A 25,079-nucleotide genomic window follows, 5' to 3' on the forward strand; every position below is an offset into this window, starting at 1 on the left:
GAAATAGCACTTTCCTCCCACTGCAGAGTGCAACGTCAAACTTTTATAAATGAAGCTGATCCGTAGGTTCTCCAAATGGACTATTAAGCAAGGTTTGGCAGGAAGGCTATTAAGAGTCCACGCTGTGCCATGAATATAGATGGATGTAAATATTGTCCTTGCTTGCACAAGTGCACTACCAGACTCCCCTCAAGCCAGCTGCTTTGCAGTACCCTGCCCTGATTATCAAAGGGTTTCTGAAAAAGTATACCAGCTCTGAGCTGGAATTATGGTTTTTTTACTTAAAACTCCTATAGGTGTTTATACTAGAAACTCAACTCCTCTTGCCTAGTCCTTGGCTCTGTTCATTCATTCCCATCATCAGGTTTTGCTGCCAGCACTTGTGACAGCAGTCTCTAATGGTAGAGGCTTGTTGCATAGACTTTTCACAATATAAAAAATAAAATTATCATCAGGTTGATTGGTCACTTACCACCTGAAAGGGAAGCTCCAGCTCTGCTTTCTCAGTGTAAATGAGCTGCAGCTTCTTTCTCTCTTACCTCCTGAACAGCTGGCCTTCCATACTTGGTTCAATTCCCTGCAATCCCTTGTACATAAAGCGCTGTCAGACGGAAATTAAGGCAACAGCTCCCTGGGTGACAGAGCAACCTTGAGTTAGTCCTCCTGTGTGCATCCAAGCCCTACATCCTCCACAGCTGGGGAGATGTTGAAGCTGTATTTTAACTGGGAATGGCCTAAGCATTCACCAGGTGATCTCATAGATTCTGAACTTCTGCACAAATGACTCAGTCAAGACTTAAAGTCTATTTGGATCAATTTGAAGTGAAAAATGATCATCAATGCCTGATCATTGTGGCAGAGTAAAGGGGGCCTGTTGTAAAGATTTTAGCTCTGCTGTCACCTACTGAGAGCAGGAGTGGGAATGGTGGCTCCAGGACCATGGGCTGCACCAGGAGCCACCAGGGCTGAGAAAGCTGGCATATGAAGTCCAATGTCTGTATGAAAATCTCAACAGCAGAACAGATTGCTGCCTGCTCTTTTGGGCCCTTCCTTGCCCCACAACCAAGGGACAGCCTTACCTGTGGCCAATTGCAGCTGACCCACCTGGTATGGCCAGTGCTGAGAACGCCTCTGCCTTGGTCAGGCACCTGGAGGCTGGGCAGCCACAGTGCAGTTCTGCCACCACACCCACCCAGGCTGCTCATTGGGCCTGGGCTCACACCTCCCCATTTCCTTGCATAAGCCTAGCGCTGGTCCGTGGGATGCTGACTGCCCCTCTTCCAGGAAATGAACTGCCTTTTCCAAAAGCAAATGTCTAAATAAAACAACTGAGTGCCTCTATAAAACCAATACTGTGATGCCCACCAGAAAGTAAACTGGCCTTCTAAGGGAAGAGAGATCTCCGGAACAACTAAACCCACTCTTTACTCAAGAATAAGAGTTTAGAGAGAACCCTGAAGGGTTTCCACAGAGGTTCATAAATGTCTGCACCAGAGCAGCTTTGGGACACCTGCCTTCCTTTAGCTCCTCATCAGGACTGTTTACAGCTGATGCAGGAGGGCCCAATCATGACAACTGGCTACTTCACTGGATTGTTTGCTAAACCAGAGGGAGTTCAAAAGGTGATTTTACTGAAAATTATTTTGGTAGTTTCAGCAGGAAAAATCTGACATATATTAACTTATTAGTACCAAGAAGACAATATGAAATGCAAAGGAGAAACTGAAGCCTAGAAAAGCAATACACAAACTCGGTTTAACATTGCTAATCCAGAAGTGAGCTGAATCAGTAACAGTCAAAACTATTGTTCAATGTGCTTTAACATTACTTTCAAAAATATGAAGTTTACCTCTAACAGTAAAGTGACTTTAAGTGCTAAAGCTACTGAAACTATTAAAACCAAAATTTCAAAGTAGGTTATCCAGTTGCATTTCCTCAGGTCTTTTTAATGTACTGGAGGCTTTCAGATTCATGGAAATGAGAGCATGCATGCTTATCACAGAGAAACAAAAACTTAATTCACATACTATATATGAGAATAAAAGCATCAGCTGTCAATCCAGACTAACTGCTTAGTCCAATCTGCATTATCAGAATTCAACTTCTACTAGCATTTATTTTGGACAGTGGCAAATTTTGAGGGACACCATGAAAAGGTACTTGAAAACTAAGCACATGCTTGAATTTGGCTTGAATAGCAACTGTTTTATATTTAGGATCTTAAAACAAAAGCACTCTCTAGCTATCCCATACTTAGGATAGCAGTTATGCATTTAGAGGCTTGAGTGTGACAGCAACCAATTTTTCCTTTCTGTTTCATTCAATGTCCAGTCATGGAAGTATTTTCAATTGGAAGTTACCAGGAATTGGGGGGGTGGGGTGGGGGGGGGGCAGGGAAGTTTCTTTGACTAGTAACTTTAAACACCATTATTTAGAAGATGGACAGCCTTCTTCCACAGTGATGGCCACCTAGGAGCCACTCACAACCAAGATGATGGCCCCACAGACCTCTGTTTCCCAGCACTGCCTAAGTCATGTCAAAGACTGTTTCTGGTCTCTCCATGGTCAACAGAAACAGTCCCTGAAGACTGCAAAAATCTTGCATCTGACTACAATACACAAATTCCTATTTGGGTACATTCTCCCTTTTTTCAAGGAAACTGTAAAACAGAAACAGACAAGTACAAAAAATACTGGCTTGGGGTCAGGGAGGATTTCAGACACACCATGCAGCCAAGTGATACAATCATACATCTTTGTACTGTAGAAATGCTGCACAGCCATGATGGAGTGGTGTGGTCAGTTGTGAACCCAAACACAGGTGCAGCTGACACTTCATTGAAGGTCACAGTCACGTGAAAAATATTTTTACCTATGTGAGTGAGTATCTGCAGCCTTCCCTGGATTACTTGGGTCTTCAATTAGATTAATCAAGCCCATGAAGGTTCTCATGTGCTTATGTATTTGCAGAACCAGACCACTAAGGTGGAGGAGACTGAGTGCGGGGTGGTTTTTTGTTTGTTCATTTTTAAAGACCCCCCCAGTGGAGTATCCTTAACCCTTTCCTTCATGACACCCTGGTACCCTTGATTTTTCCACAAGCAGGGTAGTTTGAGTAACAATTGTTGAAATACAAAGTGTCTTCTGCAATACCAGGTGTAATCAAATCAGTGAAACTTATGTTAAACCCTGGAAGTTGAAGATAATAGATCTGCAGAGAAAGTGGAACTAACTATTCAATAAAGATTTGTAAACAATATGCCACAAGGACTATGAGAGCATGTTGGACAGGCCAGAAATAGGAATACTTCTATTTCTTTAGAAGAACACTGGGTTTTCTCCTCGGAACTTACCTTGCACATTGTTGTACAAAACTACTTATGGGGAAAATCACCCACCTCAAATTTAAAAACAGCATTCTAGTATATCCCTATTTATAGTGTTAGTGGAATGTAAAAACATATTAAATAAGCCTCAGACCTTAATTGTCAGTCTGAAAATCTGCAGGGCAATTCAGTCACCCATTTGCTACATGAGTATGCAAATGAGGGCTGAGGTTTTCTTCCTTTCAGTAAAAAAGGAGTTTGTTCTTTTTTTCAATTTTTAAAATTAATATGGTATCAGTTAAGAAGTGGTTTCAATCTTACACCTTCTGTCCTGTTTATATCTGTTTCTCTTGCTTTAACCCACAGTGTAAAATGAAATTAAGTCACAGATTTTAAAGTCTCCATACATGCTTATTTAACTGATAAATGAGAGCCAGACTCTTCTTCCACCTGGAAGGAGCAAAGCACCAGTTCCCAAAGTCAGGCATTTCAGATCTTTGAAAGACTGGGCAGTTGAATACAACTGCATGTATTTTTTGGGAGAACTTAGGTTCCCAATTTCAGCTAAATTGTTTTTAAAGTGACATAGGTATTTAGTATTTTAATGTAATTGATCCTGCTCCTTTTACCATATGTTGTTAATTTCCATGAACATGAGAAATAATTGCATTTGATAATTTTATTTGATTTGAAGAAGGAAATATCACTTCAGGAATTCCTTACCAAAAAAAAAACAAACAAACAAACAAACAAAAAAAACCCCAACAACAAAACAAAACCCAAAGAACCCACCCCCAAAAAACCCAGGTCATAATGAACCTCTGACAGTAAAAAATGTAACATTAATAGTGGAGGGAACAAGATGCTTTTGGAAAATTATCATTCTTAAAATTTATAGATTTATATTTGGATAATCAAATATATGTTTGAATCTACTCTGGTTTGAGAAACAGATTAAGCCGCCATCTTTTTCAGCAGTGTTAGTTATATGGATTATAACCATTCTCTTCCTTCAAACTGGGAAAACTTTGCTTTAATAATAGAAAAAAAAAATATAATCAACAGGTTTATATTTTTATGTTTACCATCTTAAAATAGGTATTTTAAAAAGTTCAGAATTTAAAATTCGCCATACACCTGATACAGAACCACAGCAAGGCCACTAATGGTCCAATTTCCAAGCATAATTCAATACATGCAAACAAACCAGTTTTGCACTACATAGAAAAATGGGTCAAAATGGAAAAACAACCCCAAATCCCAGGATTCACTAACATGTCTTGCTTTGGTAATTTAAGGTATTTTTCAATGATCTGCATCACTAGAGGCAACTCAATGAGAAGTGGCAATCATATCTAGAAAAAGAAAACCATCCCAAACAGTTCAAGTTTTTCTTTCTCCACTCAGAAACAGTTGCAGTTTTCAGAACCAGTCTATATTCATGTTTATTTGCATCTGGAAGTTCAAGTATTAGCAATCACCAAATAAAGTGTATTTCTGTTTTAAGTGAGAAAACACCAACATGGAACTAAGCTGTGGTCAGTTCTAACCCAAGCTTCTCCCAAATGATGAATTCTTGAAGCATCTTTCTATCATTTGACATGTTACCCACCCATCTTTCTAAAAATTATCTGCTATTATAAAGAGGGGATCTGAAACCAAGGTTAACCAAAGTTTTTAGCCGTGGAAACTTTACTGTGGAAAAGAATATGAAATTCTCATAAATTTACTTGTCAGCAGCAAAAAGACTCTTCAAGTGTCTTAACCACTGTACAGTTCGATAGTTTTAATACTTCAATTTTTTTCCATTTTTTAATGTTGAAGAAATAATTTCACAATCTCAAATCAAAGTCAACACTGCAGTGAGGAGAGCTTTTCTACTTTATTACAAAGAGAAGAAGCCTTTATGTGGTCAGAAAATACAAGATTGATCTTTTTTTTTCTCTTCCTATGAAACGCTGCTGTTCAAACAGCCAGAGTGAATTGTCTCAGTTCACTTCTTTAAGTCCCATCACATTCACTTGGGTATGGATGTCCTTGGCTGCTGAAAATCTGGCCCTTTAGTGCACAGGGCGACAAAGTAGTCCCCTGACCAGCAGTTCCAGAATGTCCCGTTTTCATATATTGCATCCATGCACACCTCCTAAAAATGAGGTACAGCAGGGCAAACATTTTCCAAAATAGATGTCATATATATAATATATACACATTCGTACATACATACCTTTATTCATGTGATGTCCAAAAATTTAAAAAAAATGTACACATTTATTACAAAATCGTAACAAAGACTGGACAGTGTTTTGCTCATTCTGGAAAGATGAAGCTCAGTAATACACAACCCTGGAAACTAACCAGAGACTGTGGCAATATCTTTCTTCTAAACAGTCAGATATTCTTGCATTAAGCTTGGCGAAAACTGCCTTTCAAAGACAGAAGGGGAAGTAAAATGAAGGAAGCAAACCTTGCTCATCTTTCCAAATGAAATACGAGAAGGATCTTCACATAAAAATGCACAAACATTTTTATTACCAATAGTGCTACAATGAACAATGCAAATTTTGTTGTCTAATTTTTTGTCTTTTTTCTTTTTTTTTGTTTTTACATTTTGGAAAACTAAGTGGTAAACTTTTGTCAGTGTACTCGCTTGTCTTTACAGACCCAAGCTTGTCTGCTGGCAAAAAAGAAAACAAAAACAAAAATTCAGACCCTGCTCAAACTAAAGAAAAACAATTACAAATTTAGTTGTTGGGCAGCACATAATTAGTAAGGCAGGACCTCAAATGGTGACCCTTCGCATGAGCCAATTGCCAGATCCTCAAGGAATTAAAACCAGGATGCCTGAGCCACATCAGTTCTGCAGTTATGTTGAGTATTGTGCTGAGACAGCCATACCCCAAGAAAAGGGAAGTCTTTAGAAGGCTTGCTGAGCAGGGTTGTAGTTGAAGGTTGATGGCAGATGAGGCCTTTCTTCTAATTTGTCGTATTCCAGGTGGAACTCCTACAATTAAAAAAAAAGAAAAAAAAAAAAAAGACAAACACAAATAAAACAATGTATCATTTACCTGTCAACACCTGGTCTACCAGCCATACTTGAAAAGCACAAATACAGAGGAGCTCAAGTACTAACTTATCCTAAGGCAAAACCACATGACTTTGCTATCTTGAATTCCATATTTTAAGGAGAAAAAAGTATAAATTACAACAATACTAAGCCTTTACACCCGCAACATGCAGGCTCTCCTATTCTTTTGAATGCTACATGACTTTCAGAACTCCTGCTATAATCTCAAACTATTTTATATATGCACATACACAAAACAAAAATACACAATCACAGCATGAGCTGAATTATAAACAAAAGCTGTCTTAAAACATGTCAGGAGTACAGAGGCTTATTCTGGATGCACTAAAATTTGGGAATATTTTTATGTCACACTACCAAGGCCAAACTGCTTCATGATGCACCAGGGGAGATTCAGGCTAGACATGAGGGAGGTGCTCCAGAAACAACTGGACTTAGTCTGTCTGACATGGCAGTGATCAGTCAAAGGCTGGATTTGATCTTAGAAGTCTCTTCTAATGTAAATGATTCTGTGAAAATGTCTATGTACAAAGTACTGAGACTCATTTAAGCCAATATCGAAATATTCCTCCACATTTCATACTCATATTTAAGCCCTAGACCCACCAAACCTGAAATCTTATACTCTTCAGACTCTTTCATCAGTTTAACTATGTATCATCCCATTTAATCTTCATTCAAGAAACAGGGTAAGCAGAAGTTTCAGAACTGTTTTTTAGGGGTACTCTTTGGTAATTCAACAACAACTTTGGACATGCACAGTAATTTATCACCTGCATCTGCAAAGAAAACTTAGCCCACTATTTTCACACAAAGATGAAAACACATGAGTAATGAAGAGATTATTTTAGAACACTCTCTAAAGTGATTAAATAATGTAATACTTCAGTACACGTAAATCTGTACTAAATTAATGCAAGAACAGAAATAAAATCTAGGAAATCCAACTCTTAAACCTCTCTTCTTTCAAGGCAAAACAAGGTCCATTTAGCAGAGAAAGAACATTCAGCATGGCAAGGAAACAAAGTAGTGGAAAATGTGAAGCATTGTGCACTCCCCTGAGAATACTGTCCCTAAAACTGGAAAACCCTAGAAAAACCTGTGTGAGGTTACAGCCATCTGCACTGAAATGTTGCACATCTGCTTCATTTCTAGTTCCCGGCTCTCTACTGCAACCAAAGATTTTTTGTTGTTGTTTTCGTTTTGGTTGGTTGGTTTTTGGGGGTTCTTTATTTATTTAGGTGGTGTGTTTGTTTGTTTGGGCTTTTTTAGGTCATATATACAAAAGCGAATAGCTTCTGGCATTCCTAAGAAAAACTGCATGCCAGTTGGTATACGTTCTCTTTTTGAGCAGATACACACATGCTGAGACTGAAGAGCTGCTGCACCTCTCTCCCCTTGGGTAAGAAGCAAGATCAAAGGGTAGAAGTCCATACATGTACTTTGGTGTCAAAGGCTGGATAAGGTTGGGTGGATCTCAGGGGGCCTACAGGAAGGGTGGAGAGGGACTTTTTGCAAGGGCATAGGACAAGGGGGAGTGGCTTTAAGCTGAAGAAGGGCAGCATTTAGATTGGGTATTAGAAATAAATTCTTCACTATGAGGGTGGCGAGGCACTGGAACAGGCTACCCAGAGAAGCTGTGGCTACCCCATCCGTGGAAGTGTTTAAGACCAGGCTGGATGGGGCTTTGAGCAACCTGGTCAAGTGGAAGGTGCTCTTGTCCATGGTACAAGGTTTAACTAGATGGTCGTTAATGTTTCTTCCAACCCAAACCATTCTATGATTCCATGATCTCCAGTAATTCTGCAGTCATTTTATAATAGAAAAGATATCACTCCAGCTTTCTCTGCCTTTCATGGCTGTCAAAATTTCTTTTTTCCACATAACCATGGAAGGGCCTGCAGATACTATCCATCTATGGTCAGCTTCAATCAGTTAACTGAGCTTCCACAAGCCCACAAGCTCTGAAATGCCTTTAGAATTACCCATGGCAAATTGCTAATCAAACCGGTAAGATACAGTAAGTATCAGAAACCAGACAGTATCAGTATCCTAAAAAAGGGTTTTCCAAGCTTAAGGTTGTTGTGAGCCCCTACTGGCAGTGGGAGCTGCTAACAAGGTGCCTGGAATAAATGCTCACGGGGCTGAGCAATCCTTTGTGTCCACAAAATGGAAGTCCCTTCTTCAGAAGGAGTATGTTTCCCTATCAAATTTTCTCTAGAAGTATGTGAGTATGCGAGTTCATACTTCAAACTGTCATTGACTGCTAAAATAAACAGGCTTAAAACAGCCTTCTTGATTTGCATCCCAGTGTCAGTAAAACTCAAATTCAATATTCAGTAGCATGTAAGAACACCTGAAGTTCTGTCTGACAATAATCTAAAAAAGAATTAATTAATTAATTAAAAGTATTTCTGGAAATGAAAAACCAATTATTTATTACATAGGGGAAAATGCATTACAGGTATACTTTATGTTTTTGTTTTTGTCACTGTGGTTTTAGGATGTCAACAACAGCAGTGGTATTATTTAACATAAACAGCTATAAGTAAAATGTAAAAAGTTCCACTTATCCATTGATAAATGTGTTAAATTGCTTTCTTTTCCACATGAAGGTAAGAATTAAAACTTAAATACCCTTTATTAACCACGAATAATGAATGTGTGTGAAAACTTACAGCATGTGTGACACTAAATAAATTGTTCTATGCAAAGAAAATAATCACCTCTCATGTAATCCTAAAAACTAGATTTGGTAGCGAAGTTACATCAGTCTGTACATGTACAAACAGTAACAGGCAAGGATACTTAAGGTAGGAGAGGATTCCTTAGGATGATCCATAGCAGTTATAGAGTAAAACTAAACAAAAAACTTAGCAGAACAGGCCTGAGGACAAAATATTCTGGATTGTATAAGTCCATGAGAGCAGAGAGTAGAAATCCCACGCCTAGCTTAAAAATTCCAAATGGAACTTAAAGTAGCATCTATACTGACTTACAGATGGATGCAAAGACCCATTTTAGGGGCTGAGCTGAAATACTATGCCACATCTTTACTGGAATAATAAATTTAACTTTTAAGAAATTATGAAACTATTTAAATTAAGACTGATCTTGACAGGATAGGGAATAATTTAATCTAGATAGCAACCCTGAGAAGCAAATAAAAACTTAAAAATTTAATTTTCTCTCCCATAAAGAATTCCATGTTTTAGAACTATAGCATCAATGCAAAAAGGTTTTATCATCTTGTACTTAAATTAATTCTCCTTACTGAAAAGTAAGAAGAAAATTCAAGCAGCTTACTTCAGACAACTTAAGTTAGGATTGCAGTAAATGTGCAATTGTAGAAAACACTTTTGGTGTCAGAGCTACTTCCCCTTCCTCTCTCATGTCTCCTCAACAGCAGCAAACTATAGCCAAAAACTCAGTGAAAAAAAATCAATGTCTTTAACCTCAGTATACTTTCCATATGCCCTAGGATGAAAAACCATATAGCAAACATCTGTAAACAGATTTTTTCTGCTTTTTATTTTGCATTTAAGGTGAATTTGAAGTTTATCATTCATATTATTTTCACTTTTTACTACCATGTGTCAAATCAGAATTAATTTGATTTTATTTCCTAATAGTTTAGGAATTCTCATTACTCTGCTACTTTGCTGAATTTCCTTCTTCAGTCTATTATCTATTAAGAATATAAAAGCAGAGCCTACAGCTTAATAAAAAGGATAAATATATTATTTGATTTTTCTTGAAAGAAGTTATTCAGCCTTCTTTACTTTTGTTAAAACCAATCCAGAACACTAGATCGACTAAATCACAACTGGTTTATCTTTTTAAAAATGTAAGTTTTTAAATGTGCTGTCTAAAGTAAACTGCTGTATTTCACTGCAGCAATATTTCATATTGTAATGTATGTAATTTAAAATAGGGACAATAAAAATGTAAGCTCATATACAAAAATACAAAATACACTATGTCTGCAAAGCACAACACATTAGGGTATGTGCTACCCTATATCTGAGCATCTACACTAGAACAAGAACCAAATTTATAAAGCACCTTGAAAAATAATTGATAATGCACATATGAGACAGTAATTTATGAGCAAGTATTTCTGTATGCCAGCTTCAATAAAGGACTAGGGAAACTGTTCAGCAGCAATTACTATTGTGGTCTTCTAAGGAACTGATACTCCATGCATCCACTAATAATGTAACAGATATAATAAGAGATTGCAATTTATCAGAATTCTTCTTTTTCTAGCTCCTTATAGGTCTTATTTCCAGAAATATTTATTAAGTACTTCTGCATTTGTTAGAAAAAAAGTACTTTGCTGTACTTTTCTTTGCATCCAAAGCAACATGGTGTTACCAAATATTGCTGTTCTTGTTAGGGCGAGTCTGTATTAGTCTTCCTCAGAGGACATGCCCACTACAGGAATTAATGTCTCAAACAGAGACAATACTGTCTTTAAAAGTAATGCTAAGCATCAAATAGCAGCTGCATACATTTACTACATTTACCACAGGTAGAAAAAGGAGACACTGAAGAGGTTACTATTATACAATGGGCACCATTGCCTCCTAGTAAAAAGAAATGCTGTGTGTCCATACAAGCTAAAACTACAATTCCATTGATATGTGAAACTACACAAGGCTCATTGCTCATAAATAAACGGAACACGTACATTTGACTCCAGAAAAGAAACCTATCCTTTCAAAAGGTAATTACTTCCCCTCTGATGACATTAGGCAATAATTAAATAGCTTTAAACAGCATCTCGGGGAACTTAAGGAAGTATACCATGCAGCAAATGAGTAATTCAAGTAGAAACAAAAAGTTTCCTTTTGTTTCTGTTTTCTTTTTGACGAGTGGTGCTTTTGTTTAGAAGTTTTGGAATTACCTTGCACTTAGGAAAAACTATAAAAACAGGGCTCACCACTAAAACTGTCAGTTACAGATTCTTGGGTTTTCCTGGAGCAGTAGAAAGTCAGCAGAGGCAAGCAGTCACATGTGCAATCGGACTATAGAACCTCCCGTATCTTTCAGGGCAACTGGAATGTTAATTCCTGAGGGGAGTTTGCACAAACTATGCAACATTACTTGGTGGAGTGGGGGAGGAAATAAAAATAGCATGTATCTAGTTAATGTCTAGATGGCAAATGGCTGTATAGACAGAGGAGGACACTGAACTTTATTCTCTTTAAAACGGACGTTTAAAATCATATCAAGAGACATGTAACTATTTTATGCAATGTTCCATAATCTCCAAATGAAACGCCTTTTCAGCAAACAATTCATAAGTTGGGCTGCTGGTGAAAAGGTTTCTTATTCTATGAAATACCTAAGCATGTGGAACTACAAAATATAGTTACAATATGCTGGAATCACATCTATTGAGTTCAAGGCTTCAAGGTTAATCTGATTTGATCTGTTGTTTTTTAGAGAAAAGAAGAGTGTGATACAGCATCTACAGATGGTCTGACAGAACATTATTGACAGCATTAATGGACAGAATGGGACCAATAGGTTATGACAGTTGGGAAGGAAAAAAGCTATACTATAGCCTTCTGATTTTTAATGCCTCTTGGTCTACAGTATAGAAAACAAGAATCATGGAAATATGCCTCCTCCTTAGAAGAAGTTATTTATTTCAAAGAACTCTGATTTTCAAACAACAAAGCATGGATTTCCTAAGTATGGTTAAGGAGAGACTGTAAAACCAAAAAAGCATTCCCTGCACCCATCCCACATCCATTTTAAATTCCTAAATGAGGTGCGGTAGCATCCTATTTAATTTTCTAAAGCAAAGTAATAAAATGTTCACAAGTACAACTTCTAAAACTCCAAATAATGCTTTCCATTCTTCAACTCTATGCTGTGGGAAAAGCTTTCAATTTTAACAAAACTCCTAAAAGAAGTCTTACATCCTTCTACCTCCCAAAGAAAACTGGAAATAAGAGAGACAGCCCCTTATTTTCCACAAGCAAGCCAATGTTTTAAACAATCTTTTTTCTCTCAGACATCAGAAATTAAGGTAATGAACCTAAATAACAGGAGAATAAAAAGTCAGAGATTTTTGGGTTTTACTCTTCTTGTTGTAAAACTACGTGGCTGACAGACCTAAAGTATCTACACAAGAGAAAAGAGATACCTTAGCTACTTTCCTCCAGTTAAGACAGTCAAAGAAGTAATATGTTCCCCTCTCGTATGTATTGGTTTTCATTGTCGGCTCCATGCCGGGTGCCCTGGTAATCCATACTCGTTCTTCTTTGTGGTATCTCCAATCCCGGTTAAATCTTTCATTTGTAACAGAAAGGAAAAATAATTCTTAGTGTTAGTTATCTGAAATTGACTTAATAACTAACTTTAAAGGTTTCAATCAGAACTGTCAATGCATTCAAATCCTAAACAAAATTTCTACAACATCGTTAAACCTGTAATTTCATACCTCTTCCGTACAGTTATTATACCTCAAACTAAAACACATGAGAAACTTCAAGTCTGGTAGGTTCTAACAGCAAACTCTTTTTATGAGTATTCACTTGGTTCTTATTTGGTTGATGACAGGCAAGTTACACATTTAATAATGACTGGCACCTGCCATTTTTTCCACAGTGTTTCATAATGCAAAATACATGAGATGGGCTTTTGATTTCCACTATACAAATGTAAAAAAACTCTGTACAAAATGACACCAAGGTTGGAGGAGGTATTTTAAAAAAAACTTTACAGTTCAAGATTGACTAAGCTTCTTTCTTTCAATGTCTAACTTGTTTGGGTGTTCTGTTCTTTTTTTTTTTTTTTTTTAAACATCTGCCATTTCATTATTGCAATAGATTAACTCATATAAGACTGACAAAATAGTTTGAACGTACAGCTCTACTGCTGCTAATAGCTGTAATACATCTCCTCCATTCATGTAATAGAGATAAAACAGGAGATCTTCTCCATATCGGCCAAGTTTTATTGTAGCCAGCTGCAAAAGATTGAAGAAAATGAGAATGAAAAATCACAATAGATAAATGTTCTAAAACACACTACCCCACTTAAATAACACAAGGACACATAAGAACTTCCATCCTTCTATTCTAAGTGTGTTGAAAATTATATTCTAATACAACAGGAACAATAATTATTAAAACAATCATTTTTCTTCACTTTTAGTTAACCTTTCCAAGTTAAAAGATGTAACAAGCCATCAAGACAGAATTTTCCCCCTGTTATGCGTGTATTTCCATCTTCCTATTTTACTTCAAAAAACCCACAAATTCTGCATGTATTTGCTCCCTTCACGTCCTATTAAGTAACACTATTAAAATTTCTTATGCTATTTTTCAATGATCCCTTCAAACAGTTGAAAGAAAATATATCTCAAAAAATCCCTTTTCATGTAGATATGGAATGCAGCAGATAAATGAGAATACAATTCTGAGCTTATCTCAAGAAGAAATACGTCAATTTAATTTGCAATTTGAATTATATCACAAAAAACTTCAACTTCACATGAAGGGCAAACTCTTAAAAACATGCTGTGCTTTTTAGCTATTCTTTTGCATGCCCATTCTTTTTTCGTAAGATATAATGGGTGCTTGATGTGTCCCATCAGCCTGTTAACTCAATACTGCTTCTCGAAAGATTGAGGACATGCACAAAATGGACTTATTTTGAACATCTATCTGAAAGAAAATTTAGAAAATTACTGGTAATAAATAAACAAAAAATGCACACACACACACACGTACTCACCTTATCCCTAATGTGAATGTTAGTTAAGTATTCAGATGGAACATGGAAGTCTAAAAAAGAATCGGAATTGACGCAACTATTAAGACATGTAAATTAATAAAATTTGCAAATATTCATATTGAATTTAATCATTATTTCTCTCTTACCTATGTCTTGAGGTCGACAAGGTGATGATGCCCATGGGGATGCAAATTTGGGATAAAGATTTCTGAAGAAAGAAGAAAAGCATGAATTGATAAAAATTAACCTCCAAACCAACCAACCAAAAAAACCCCTCTGTAATCAATTTCACAAACCTAAGAGCTATATTACACAACCAAATCCCTAGCTGGGGTGAAAAGTAAAAAGGAAACTTTCCTAAAGCAATTACATTTATTATTTTTCTTTTTAATATGCAGAGCAAAATTGCATTTAAACTGACATGGGAAACTACAGGGTCAAGATTTCCTTTTAAATCTATCTTTGCTTCAAGTTAGGTGCCAGAGGTCCCAGCCTTTTTCAGGTATTCAGTGTTATTATGCAGGGTTTCAATTTAACTAGGAATAGTTGTCACAAGCCTGGTGGGTTCTGATTTATTAGTCTATGATTTAAAAGAGGAAGAAAAATTTATACTGGTAGGTTGGTTCTTAAAACTAATCAGTAAAGATTTTGCTCTTCTTCAAAACAGGAGTTAGAAGGGATAATTTAAGCCACTAGCAATATATGCAAAATTTTATTTATTTTTTTTTTTTTTTCCAAAAGAACATTCATTGTGCTAAGCTTTTATGTCACATAGGTATTTTTTACCAACCAAACTACCACACAGGGCAGAAACATTTGCCTTTTCATATGCGACATAGTTTTAGTTTTTCAAACAAAAATTCACAGAGCAAGGGAAGAACATTTAACATAAGGAAAGATGGCAGGCCAGACACCGAGGTCTGTTTGCAAAGCTTTTCTGCAGCATGAAGTAAAACCAGCTTTATAGCATAGGAACTGCCTGCATCAAATGTTAACTCCTATCCTCCCCATCCAAGAACCTAAATACACTATATACGGTAATTAAATACTAAAGATGCAGTTATTTACAACACAGCTGCTAAGAAAAGCAGAGTAATAAGGAACCATTTTTCTTGTGCTTAATATCCACATTCATCAAGCTTTCCTGATTACATGCAGCTCCATATAAATTTATGAAAGATGGAAACTATGTGAGTTTGCTGTCTGTTGTTTTTTAATATAGTATGTGCAAACCTTAAAATATATATACTACTCTGTCTATAAGGCAAACACTATGTAAATCTGTGATGAAACAAAAAGATGTGAGATTTTCGGCTGAAAGTCAGAACATCAGAAATTAATTTTTTCTCACAACTGCAGTCACCTGAAAGTCACCAGTTTTGTCTAAACTGATCTGAGTTCCTTGAGTAATTAGTGTAAAAAGAAAGGCACCCTGGGTTGGCTGGTTATTCATCTCCTCTGTCTAAAGCACTTCTAGTGTTTGTGCAGTCACTAACTACTTTTCTCCCCACTGCCTCTATAGAAAATGTAGATGACTATACTAGTTTAGGTGAACTGAGTCACTGGAAGTTAACTACCTTCATTTAAACTAATCTTCAGTGTAGCCTAACACTACAGGTGTTCTGTTGATCATTACACTATATAAATCTAATTTATTCCCAAACTGCCAAGAGTTAAGTATAAATATCCCTAAGGAAAATTATTATTAGAAAAGGAATGTACATATTACACATTTATAAACAATATACTGTCGATTCCTTGAAAAAAGTCCTAAAGAAGTTAAGAGAATAAGCAAAGCCACTAGGTTTATTGAAAGCTTGCCCTGAAGCAAAATTCTCTTTGTTAAGAAAATTTTATTTTATTGTCATTGCATTTTCAGATTTTATTTGGCAAACCAGCATGTGGGTTTAATAGTCAAGTGAAATAAGTGAACAGACTATGAATGACAGCATAATAAAACTGAAAGTGAAGATGAGATAAAATCCCAGAAACTTACTCAGGAGAGTTGAGATTGAGACCTAGTGTTGTTAAATCACTTCCTAATGCAAGATGTACCATTCCTGGATCTGTCTCTGCTGCCCTGATGAATGTTAACAAGCCAATCATTCCAAACTGGTCCGTCACCATCCCTTGAGGAATGTTGGTAACCCGGCCTGAGAAAGAAGAACAAGTTAATTTTCTCATTTTAAGAAGAAGAGGAAGCAACAAGGTAATCTAAATGACTGTCAAAACTTTTAAAGCAGAAAAAATGGAATGACACACCATCAGGTAACACCTGGATCCCTTTTTTCTGCTGGTTGTTGTTTTGCGTAGTTGAACTTTTATCTCCAGGAAACTTGGGCCCATCTGTGCTGGATGATGTTTTGCCTGATGTACTCAAATTCTAGTAAAGATAATTTGCAGAGTTAGTATGATGAAAACAAACCAAAATGGAAATACTTATTGACCATTATCTTTTCAGTCAAGCACTCTAAGTCAGTATATCAAGTCACTTCAATAAATGGCATCAAGCTGAAGCCCCTGAGTTCTGTTGACAAACCTTATGTACTACTTATTCTCCAAAGTATACCTGTCATACAGGTATTAATAGGCTAAAAATTTGCAGTCTAAAAGAATAAATTATTTTACACTCAAGTTGGAATACACAGTGGATATCCCAAGTGCCAGTGACTAGAGGTTCCTTTGGATCACTACAACATTGATTTTCCCCGTAGTCCTGCTCCTGAATAACACTCCATGACACAGTAACAGATAATACTCAAGCCAATTTCAGGTGCAAGCAACATACAATTTGCAGCTATCAGGAAAGACATGTAAACACTATGTCTGATATAAACACTATGCCAGACTATGTCTGGCAAGAAGACAGACTATGCTTCAGGAATCTATATACTGACAAAATATATTTGCCATATGTATAATTTCTAACTCTTTCATAATCTTTATAACAAGTCTACACTTATACAATTAATCACATTTATTCTCTCCTTACTGTACACAGTACTAATTCTATCAGAACATTTTCCTCATGATAAAACTGCCCACAACACTTGGGGGCCACACTTCCTCATGTCTCTCTTTTTGAACAGTTCATTTTTTAGTTCTTACATGAGTTTGTAGTCATGTCTACTACTTATTCACCAATATTTATGGCACTGTCATTAACATATTTTTTGCAATTAGAAATAATAAAACAATCCAAAACTAGAACATTTTGTCAAATCCTGCAGGAAAGTGTCCTCTGCCATCCACATTTTATTCACCTTTTGTTTGCATAAAATAGCATTTTTTTATTACAACGTTTTCAGAGTAAACAATGAAGAAAAGCCCATAATCTTATGCTCTAAGCTATATATCTAATGCACAATACTTAAGATATAATGTACCTCAGTAGTCTACAATATAGTCATCAATGCTCTCTATTAAGAGAGCTTGTTCCCTCTGATTCCACATCTCCATTAGGCATTTCACCTTAAGGAGATATTGTACCCCTTAACTTTTAAAGGATTGGACAACTTTGAACAAAAATCTTAGAATGTGTAGATTACTACAACTGATGAGAGGCATCAGTAGCAAAAAGATGAGCTACAACTGATAGGAAAAAAAAATTACAAATTGTAAAACTTTAAAAATATTATCAATTCTCAAAAATAAGTTTTGACGTGTCCAAGCAGGGTGACTGTTTGGACCAAAAACCTTGCTGAGAAATTCCATTTACATAATTACATTTTAAATGCTGCTTATACAAAATCTCTCATTAATTTAGAGGGGCAAAATTGAAAATATCTTATTACAAATATAATCACTGACCATTTTAAAATATAATCATCAAAAGAAGTATGAACACTGAAAATAAGAGAAGATTTAAGGTTTGCTTACAGATTTATTGTCATCATTACTCGATGTTGGATCTTTGTAGCTGGAGCCTGGTAATGCTGGAAAATCTTCATTGTGTATTGAAAAGTCCTGGGACTGCTCACTTGCTGGTTTTGTTACCATTCCAACTATCATCAAAATGAAAGCAAGAATAACATTAAATGACTGCTGAGTAAAAAATTTTTCGTCTGCTGATCTTGCTTACTGTCCATTTTCATTATGCACAAGCTGCATAGCGAAGACTTAAGAAACAGGTAAAGCAAAACAAAGCATATTCATTCAAAACATCCACACATATTAGACTAAAGCCTCTTACTTAAGTGTGAGCTGAGAAACACTCCGGGTTAAATTCATAGACACATCCACTGCACCTGTTCCACACCTCTAAATAATCAAATAATCTTTACAGGCATTGTTAAAGCTGTATTTAGGTAAATCCACTGATGAAGGATGTACTGCTTTTAGAAGTATAATTCTTTTTTTTCTCCATCCCCTAAGTGCATGAAGAATTTTTTTACATAATCTCTTCAGAAGCACGTATTCTCAAAGGACAACCAGCTAACTTGCAGCAGAATATGTTAACAATTAAATATTTGCCTATGACATAAAAGTGACTTCTACTTTCAGTAAGAAAACTGAAAACATTTAGCCTGCAACTCTCAGTGCTCTGATCCTAATTTATAAAAAAGCAGCCCAGTCACATTGGAACATGGATTCTGACAACTGAACAGGAACTTTTTTTTTTAATGCTAGTTCAAACCAAACCAAACAAGCCACCACACACGCACCCAAGGGTGACTAGACTTTGCTGAGACATAATACATTTATTTGGTTGCAAAGAACACTGCACTAGAAGAACAGAAGTCAGAAGGAAGTCTAGGTTGAAGATTCTTAGTAGATGGATAGGACTAAAATGGTTCACTAAATGACAATACATGACTTTCTTCAGTGTTCTGGAATTAGAGATCAAAAAGTTTCTTTATTTAAGGAAAAAACCAACATTGAGTTAATCTTGTTTCTGCTGTTCATCCAGAGTTATTTCTTCCACTGGATGAATAAAATTGATAATGAATTAACTTTAATGGATATTTTTATTCCATCTAAAGGTTATTTGAAGTACAATTTTCCTGAATAATTAAGTATGAGGAAAGTAGGTCTCTGCTGTTTCGAACTTGCTCTTTTCTTGTCCACAACCAAAAGTGTTCTCCACATTTTGTGCTGGAAGGTAACATCCACGTATTTCACATTTTCATTTTTTGAGTGTTTCTACCTCCATACACATTTGCTGCACTGAACAGATGCTCAGAGTAGCTCTTTAGAGAACTTTTATTTCCTGGTTTATCATGCAGTCATGCAAAAAGCTATGCTAGCAACAAAATGGGGAAATGGTGTAAGCAAAAGAACAATTACAGATATTTTATGCTGCAGTGCTGTTTAATATTGAATTCAAGCTCCGTGCTGGAAGTACATCTGTGTGGATCTCCCGCCTATCTTCTATCAGTTTTTCACATACTGTCTTCTTTTTCCAGAGCTGGAACTAGATTGTCTTTAGGGTTCCTTCCAACCCAAGCCATTCTGTGTTGAACAAAATCTTACATAAGCCTCAAGCTGTATTAAGTCTCCACTCATGCTTGGTTTTGAGTGTCTTTATCTGGGGAAGTCACTTTTTTCCAGTGTTTAACAATTCGGTTTAACTTGTTTAACTCTTTCCCACAGCTATCTTATGCAGAGGGCCCTGGTTATGCCAAATCCATGAGGCTACTTTCTCTTGATAACGTGGTATCTCTTTCGTCCAATTAAAGTTGGAGCTATCTCTGAAAAACACTAGTGTTTTATAGCTAGAAAACACTAGGTTATTTTTGGTTCAAAATTTGACAGGTGTCACAAAAGTAACTTATGGTTATAAAAGCAACTTTTCACAGGAGCTGATGCAACATGCGTAACAAAATCTACTAAAGCAGTAACAAAAAGAAAGTTTTGTGCCTCACACTAAGCTTACCTGAATTTTTTTCAAGACCCAAATAGTAAGATTTGTATCCACCTAAAGGTTTTTCCTTTTATTATTTTTTAACCTGTACAGCAAGAATTGTATAACACATACTTGGAATCTGAGTGATAATAATTGATGCTTACAGGTTATTTTTTGAAATCAGATGTTCATCATAAGTGTCACAACTGAACAGTACAACAGCAAATATTATGAAATAAACAGCAAAAGTTTACAGTATGTTTACAGCTTATGACCTTTTACACAGTAACACCTCTACTAATAAAACACTATTCTTGCAATTTCCTACTCGGACATCAACAGCTCTTGTAATTTGAATAAAACCTATTACCTAAGAAATCTAGAGTTAGCAGCCTCAGAGCAATCATACCATACAAACCAAAATCCCCAACAATCCCTATTGACAGTAAAACTAAAACAGACACATTCTAATACCTATGAAAGGGACTCTCCAATCACAAGTATCAATTACTCATTTTTAAAAATAAGTCTTAGCAGCTCACCTGTGGCATTTTTGAAAAGACTGCCTATTGTTTTATGAACAGCAACAGGTGAATCAAGTGAATTTCATTTAATTCAAAGAGTTTTCAAAAGTATGGTCTTACCATAGGGTGCTCTTCCAGCTAAAGGGTTTATTAATGGAGTTGGATTGCCACTTCCTTCCCTTCTGTTTCTGTCTGCTAGTGCTGGAAAATCTGAGAGGTCCAGTCCTGTCACATTTTCACTTCCATCTATAATAAAAACAGGTATTTTTAACTCCCTTATGTATTTTTTCAAAGACTTCATTGTGAGCAAGATAAATGTAGGACATATTTTCTTTCAAGTTGATATTTTTTCTCATTCTGTAATTATTACAAATGACTACAGCCTTTGTGTTACAAGACTACCCTAAAGAGCATCAGTATGTTTGAAATTTGCCTTCAAGTGACAGATAGTCAATACCATTTAGTAAAGTCTACTCCTCTTGAATTAAAGTCTGTACATGTAAAATACAGACAAACCATCAAAATTTCAGTTCTAGAATAGATATGTAAATTTGTTTTAAATTTGAAGAATTATCAAGAAGAAATTTGAGAGACTAACCCATATTAGCAGCAGCAGCAAAGAGCTCTACTGTTCTTAGATAAGGTAAGATAAAGCTGAAGCAGCGGAAAAGCCAATGCAGTGCAAGTTACATGGGAACACTTTTTGATTTGCAGCTGGAAATGCTACATAGGTGAGGCCAGAGCTGCAGCTCTATAAAAATGTCACAATGTCCTAGGGAATGCCCAAACCATTCCACTCTTGTGACATCACCAGCACCTCAGGTTGCTTCATATACACAGCCACATAGAGAAACAACAGCACACATGAACCTAAATCATTTATGGACTAAGACAGTTTCCCCTCTCTAGTTCATTAAATTCAGGTGAAGAAGTAATTCCCAGAGAAAAAACACAACTTGAACAACTGACTGAAAGGATTACATGATAAACCAGCTGTTCAAATGGAGTTTGAGATTAAAAAAAAAAAGCTTTCCCACTGCTTTTACATACCTAATGTTTTCATAGAATACGGATACATCTTCTGTAATACCCTTTTCAAGTTCAACAACTGTTTTGCATTTCTAACTGATTATAATCACGTGATGTACAGCAAATATACTACAGAACTACTTTCACTTTGCCTTCAAAAGTGTCAAAATCCACTGCTATAAAGTAGTACCAGTTACCTAGCACTGCTTTTGGAGCAGCATTTCTACGGAACATCTGAAAATTGTTAGAAAGTTGCACTGCAACAGAACAAAGTATTATTAATTAGACTTATTTTAAAAAAAAAATCTCTACTGTAGTTTAAGCTCAACATTAAAGAGAGTAAACTCACCCGTTCCATTAAAAATGTTACTTGATAAGGAGTTATTCATTCCAAATGCCTGATTTCTGTTCATCCCAAATCCAGACATACTGTGAAAAAAATCCAGGAAGTCAGACAAAAGGATATAGATACTTTGTATTTCTAGTGGAAGATATTAAGGGGAGAAAAAAATTGAAATTATTTCAAGCCTAAGCAACCCATATTAGCCTAAACTTGGTTTTTAATTATTTTCTGAAACACTGAGCAGCAGCATCAGGCCTTGCTCAATCAGGTCAACTGGAATGACTTCAAAATAGCTTAGTTTTTTAATAGCCATTGTGTATTAAGACATCTCTCAACAAACAAGTTATGACTAACATGATCATTACTCAATAATTTCATAATTGAGTAAAATTCATAAAAATGAAGCAGCATTAAATGCAGTAGTTAAAAGTCAGGCTGCAATCCATTCATTGGCAGGTGGGAAGCTGGATCATGAAAATGACCAAGATTGTCATGACTCATTTATAAGCTGAAAAGTTATGGCGTGCAATCATGACCCTGTACACATGGTGTTACTGTGAGCAGAGGGATGGTCTCTGTCATACAAGGACATGAGCTAAGTTTCATATAGTCAAGCAAAAAGGTTTGAAAACATCTAAGTATCATAGAGGACCACTGTGGTTGCACAGACAGCTTCACAAATAATCAGTTTCATCCCGTGGGAGCCGGAGATGTCAAGAAGCCCAAAGGTAGGCCCTCAGCTGAGTGAAATTCTGAATGTTTGCCCTGTGGGAAATCACAACATCCACTTCTCCCAGCAACAGGATAGAATTTGATATTTTGGAAGTTGCCATGGAAAAAAATATGAAAAGGTTCCGTAGTGGAAATTTTACCTATGCAAACTTTTTACAGTTACAAATCTGAAGCATTTAATTCTAATTTGAAATACCTTCAAATGCTTCATGTTCAAAAACCTAACCTAAACTATTCAGAAAACGCTTCTTGAAAGTTGCATAATTCATGCACCTGACAAGCAAATTCCATAAATTCTTTTCCCCAAGAGTAATTTCAAAATTTTGTTAAACACCTTAATTACCATTGGATATGTACTACTACTATACTTCCACAGGTTAATAAACTGTGGAATAAGAACCAGTCAGTTTCAGAGATATTTCCTTCTCAATTTGTAAAATTTAGCTTATTGAAAGTAAGAAATGCAAACAGTAAAAGATGAGCATTTTAATTCAAAAGTTCCTACACACAGGGATTTCATTATCTACCCTACAGCTGAGTAATTAATTACCCTACTTAAACAAGTACTTTGTATACATGTATCAATATCCAGTATTATTGTCCTCTACACATAGATTTTTAAAGTACATTACTATTTCATCTGGTTGTGATCTCAAATTTCAAAAATACTTTAAAATATATAATCTTTTAAAATAATCAGCTCTACTTGCCACTAGACAGGATAGAAAAGGAAAATTCTGTGTAATCAGAGGCAAGATACAAAGTCTTTTCATGCTCCAAGACTACAAACAGCTATTAAGGGATCACTATTTGCTGTACTTGAGAACAGTACCTGTATGCCTATATCAATGTGAAACGACAAAACTAAACAATCTGATTAAGTACCAGACAGTTGTGATGCTCATCTTCACTTTCCTTTATCTATTTTGTACAGTACTAGATTGGGTTAAAGGTGGCACCTGACCACCATGAGCTTGTTTATGCTCCATCTAATAGTCATGCCTCTAAGGAAGAGCCTGAAGGAAGAAAAAGAACTTAACTGGGAGCACAGAGATCAGCAGGTAATGGAACCGAGTATCAAAAGCAGGCAGCCATACTAAGCTGTGACTACACACATTAAATAATTAGAACTAAGACAGTGCTTACTACAAGTTTATCAATATGAATGAAGCATGAACACAGCACTGTAACACAGTTAAAGCCTAATGATTTGTGATGTTAGTATCCTGCCCAGAGTTAGAAAAAGAGAAGCTATTGAGAAACTTTTGGCATCCAAATGAGCATTAAATCCTTAAATGAATGCCAAGCCACTATTTTCTGTATCATTTCAGAATTTAAAGTAGTTAAATACCAGATCCTTACTCTGTCTGAATCAATTTACTTCCCTTGCAGAATAACTACCATGTTTTTAAATTTTGCCTTACTTCATCCCAAAGTCCTAGATGAACAATTTTAAAGCAGATGCATATGCTGAAAATTCAAGTTATGTTTCAAACATCACGTACTTTAAAACAGATGCAGCAGAAATTCAATAGCAAGAGAACTTAGCTTAAAGGCCTCAAAGACCTTACAAGAATATTACAAGGAGCTTCAAAGTTTATTGCCAGACATGAGTACATGACACAGGTTTCAAGATTTATTCTAATGGATAAAAATTACATTTCCAGAACAGCATGCCTATGGCTGTAGAGGGATGGTCTAATTAAAGAGCCTTACCTGTTCACAGTAAAAGGTTGTCGAGAGGGTTGCTGCTTTGGCATACATATTATGCTTGGAGAGCTTCTGTTAGGGCTGCCTAACCCTGAACTGCTCATGCTGTTTGTCCTGCTGGGAATTCCAATGCCCTGACCAACCTGGGAGTGGTTCATCATATTCCTAGGATTCATAGGCAATATCCCCCTGAAAAAGGAAAACCATCCACAGAGATGAATCTGTACAACAGTATTTGGCTACTCATTTAGATTACTAATGCAGAATGGACTCCAAGCTGTCGCAACTTAATTTGTGCTTAGCGACCAAACACTGTGTTTAGATTACTCTCTATAATTAATGCAGTTCTGGATTTCTTCAGAAATACCAAATGACCCATTACATGCTAATTAAGTCCTTCATCAGGTTTAGAAAAATACTTAAGTATTATACATATGAAAAGGTGTTACAGCTCTTTTCTAAAGAGCACTTCAGACCTACTATCTTTATATTCTCATGCAGTGTATGACATCATAGCAAAATTTTAACTATACAATCAAATAACTACCTCTTACATTCTGAAGCAGAACATGCCAGCAATTTGTCCTTTACATACAAAAATAAAATACTGTCTTACAGTAAACCCTTACTTTTTTATGGTATTATTTCCCTAACATAGGAAGTGATCCATAGAAACTACTTTTTTTCTTTTTTAATTCATCAGACTGTAAAGTATGAGGCAAAATATGCA

At 36.0% G+C, this 25,079-nt stretch overlaps 1 protein-coding gene across 5 annotated transcripts in view; it reads right to left on the reverse strand.

Moving 5' to 3' along the window:
• Window positions 1-5,189: 5,189 nt before the first annotated feature.
• The window catches only part of CNOT2 (CCR4-NOT transcription complex subunit 2), an 85,056-nt gene continuing 65,166 nt past the window's right edge, over window positions 5,190-25,079 (reverse strand). For 4 of the 5 annotated variants that reach the window (XM_053977973.1, XM_053977968.1, XM_053977969.1 and 1 more), the window contains 11 exons: window positions 24,356-24,538; window positions 21,914-21,993; window positions 20,656-20,781; window positions 18,046-18,170; window positions 16,429-16,549; window positions 16,163-16,319; window positions 14,313-14,374; window positions 14,167-14,216; window positions 13,296-13,396; window positions 12,572-12,716; window positions 5,190-6,327 (listed from right to left, as the gene is read on the reverse strand). In XM_053977973.1, coding sequence (XP_053833948.1) covers window positions 6,241-6,327; window positions 12,572-12,716; window positions 13,296-13,396; window positions 14,167-14,216; window positions 14,313-14,374; window positions 16,163-16,319; window positions 16,429-16,549; window positions 18,046-18,170; window positions 20,656-20,781; window positions 21,914-21,993; window positions 24,356-24,538 — 1,237 coding nt within the window. In that variant the 3' untranslated portion in view covers window positions 5,190-6,240. The remainder of the gene's footprint in view (window positions 6,328-12,571; window positions 12,717-13,295; window positions 13,397-14,166; window positions 14,217-14,312; window positions 14,375-16,162; window positions 16,320-16,428; window positions 16,550-18,045; window positions 18,171-20,655; window positions 20,782-21,913; window positions 21,994-24,355; window positions 24,539-25,079) is intronic. The other variant, XM_053977972.1, reaches the window with a different exon arrangement.

This window comes from Vidua macroura, chromosome 5, assembly GCF_024509145.1.
Source record: "Vidua macroura isolate BioBank_ID:100142 chromosome 5, ASM2450914v1, whole genome shotgun sequence".
Lineage (NCBI taxonomy): Eukaryota > Metazoa > Chordata > Aves > Passeriformes > Viduidae > Vidua > Vidua macroura.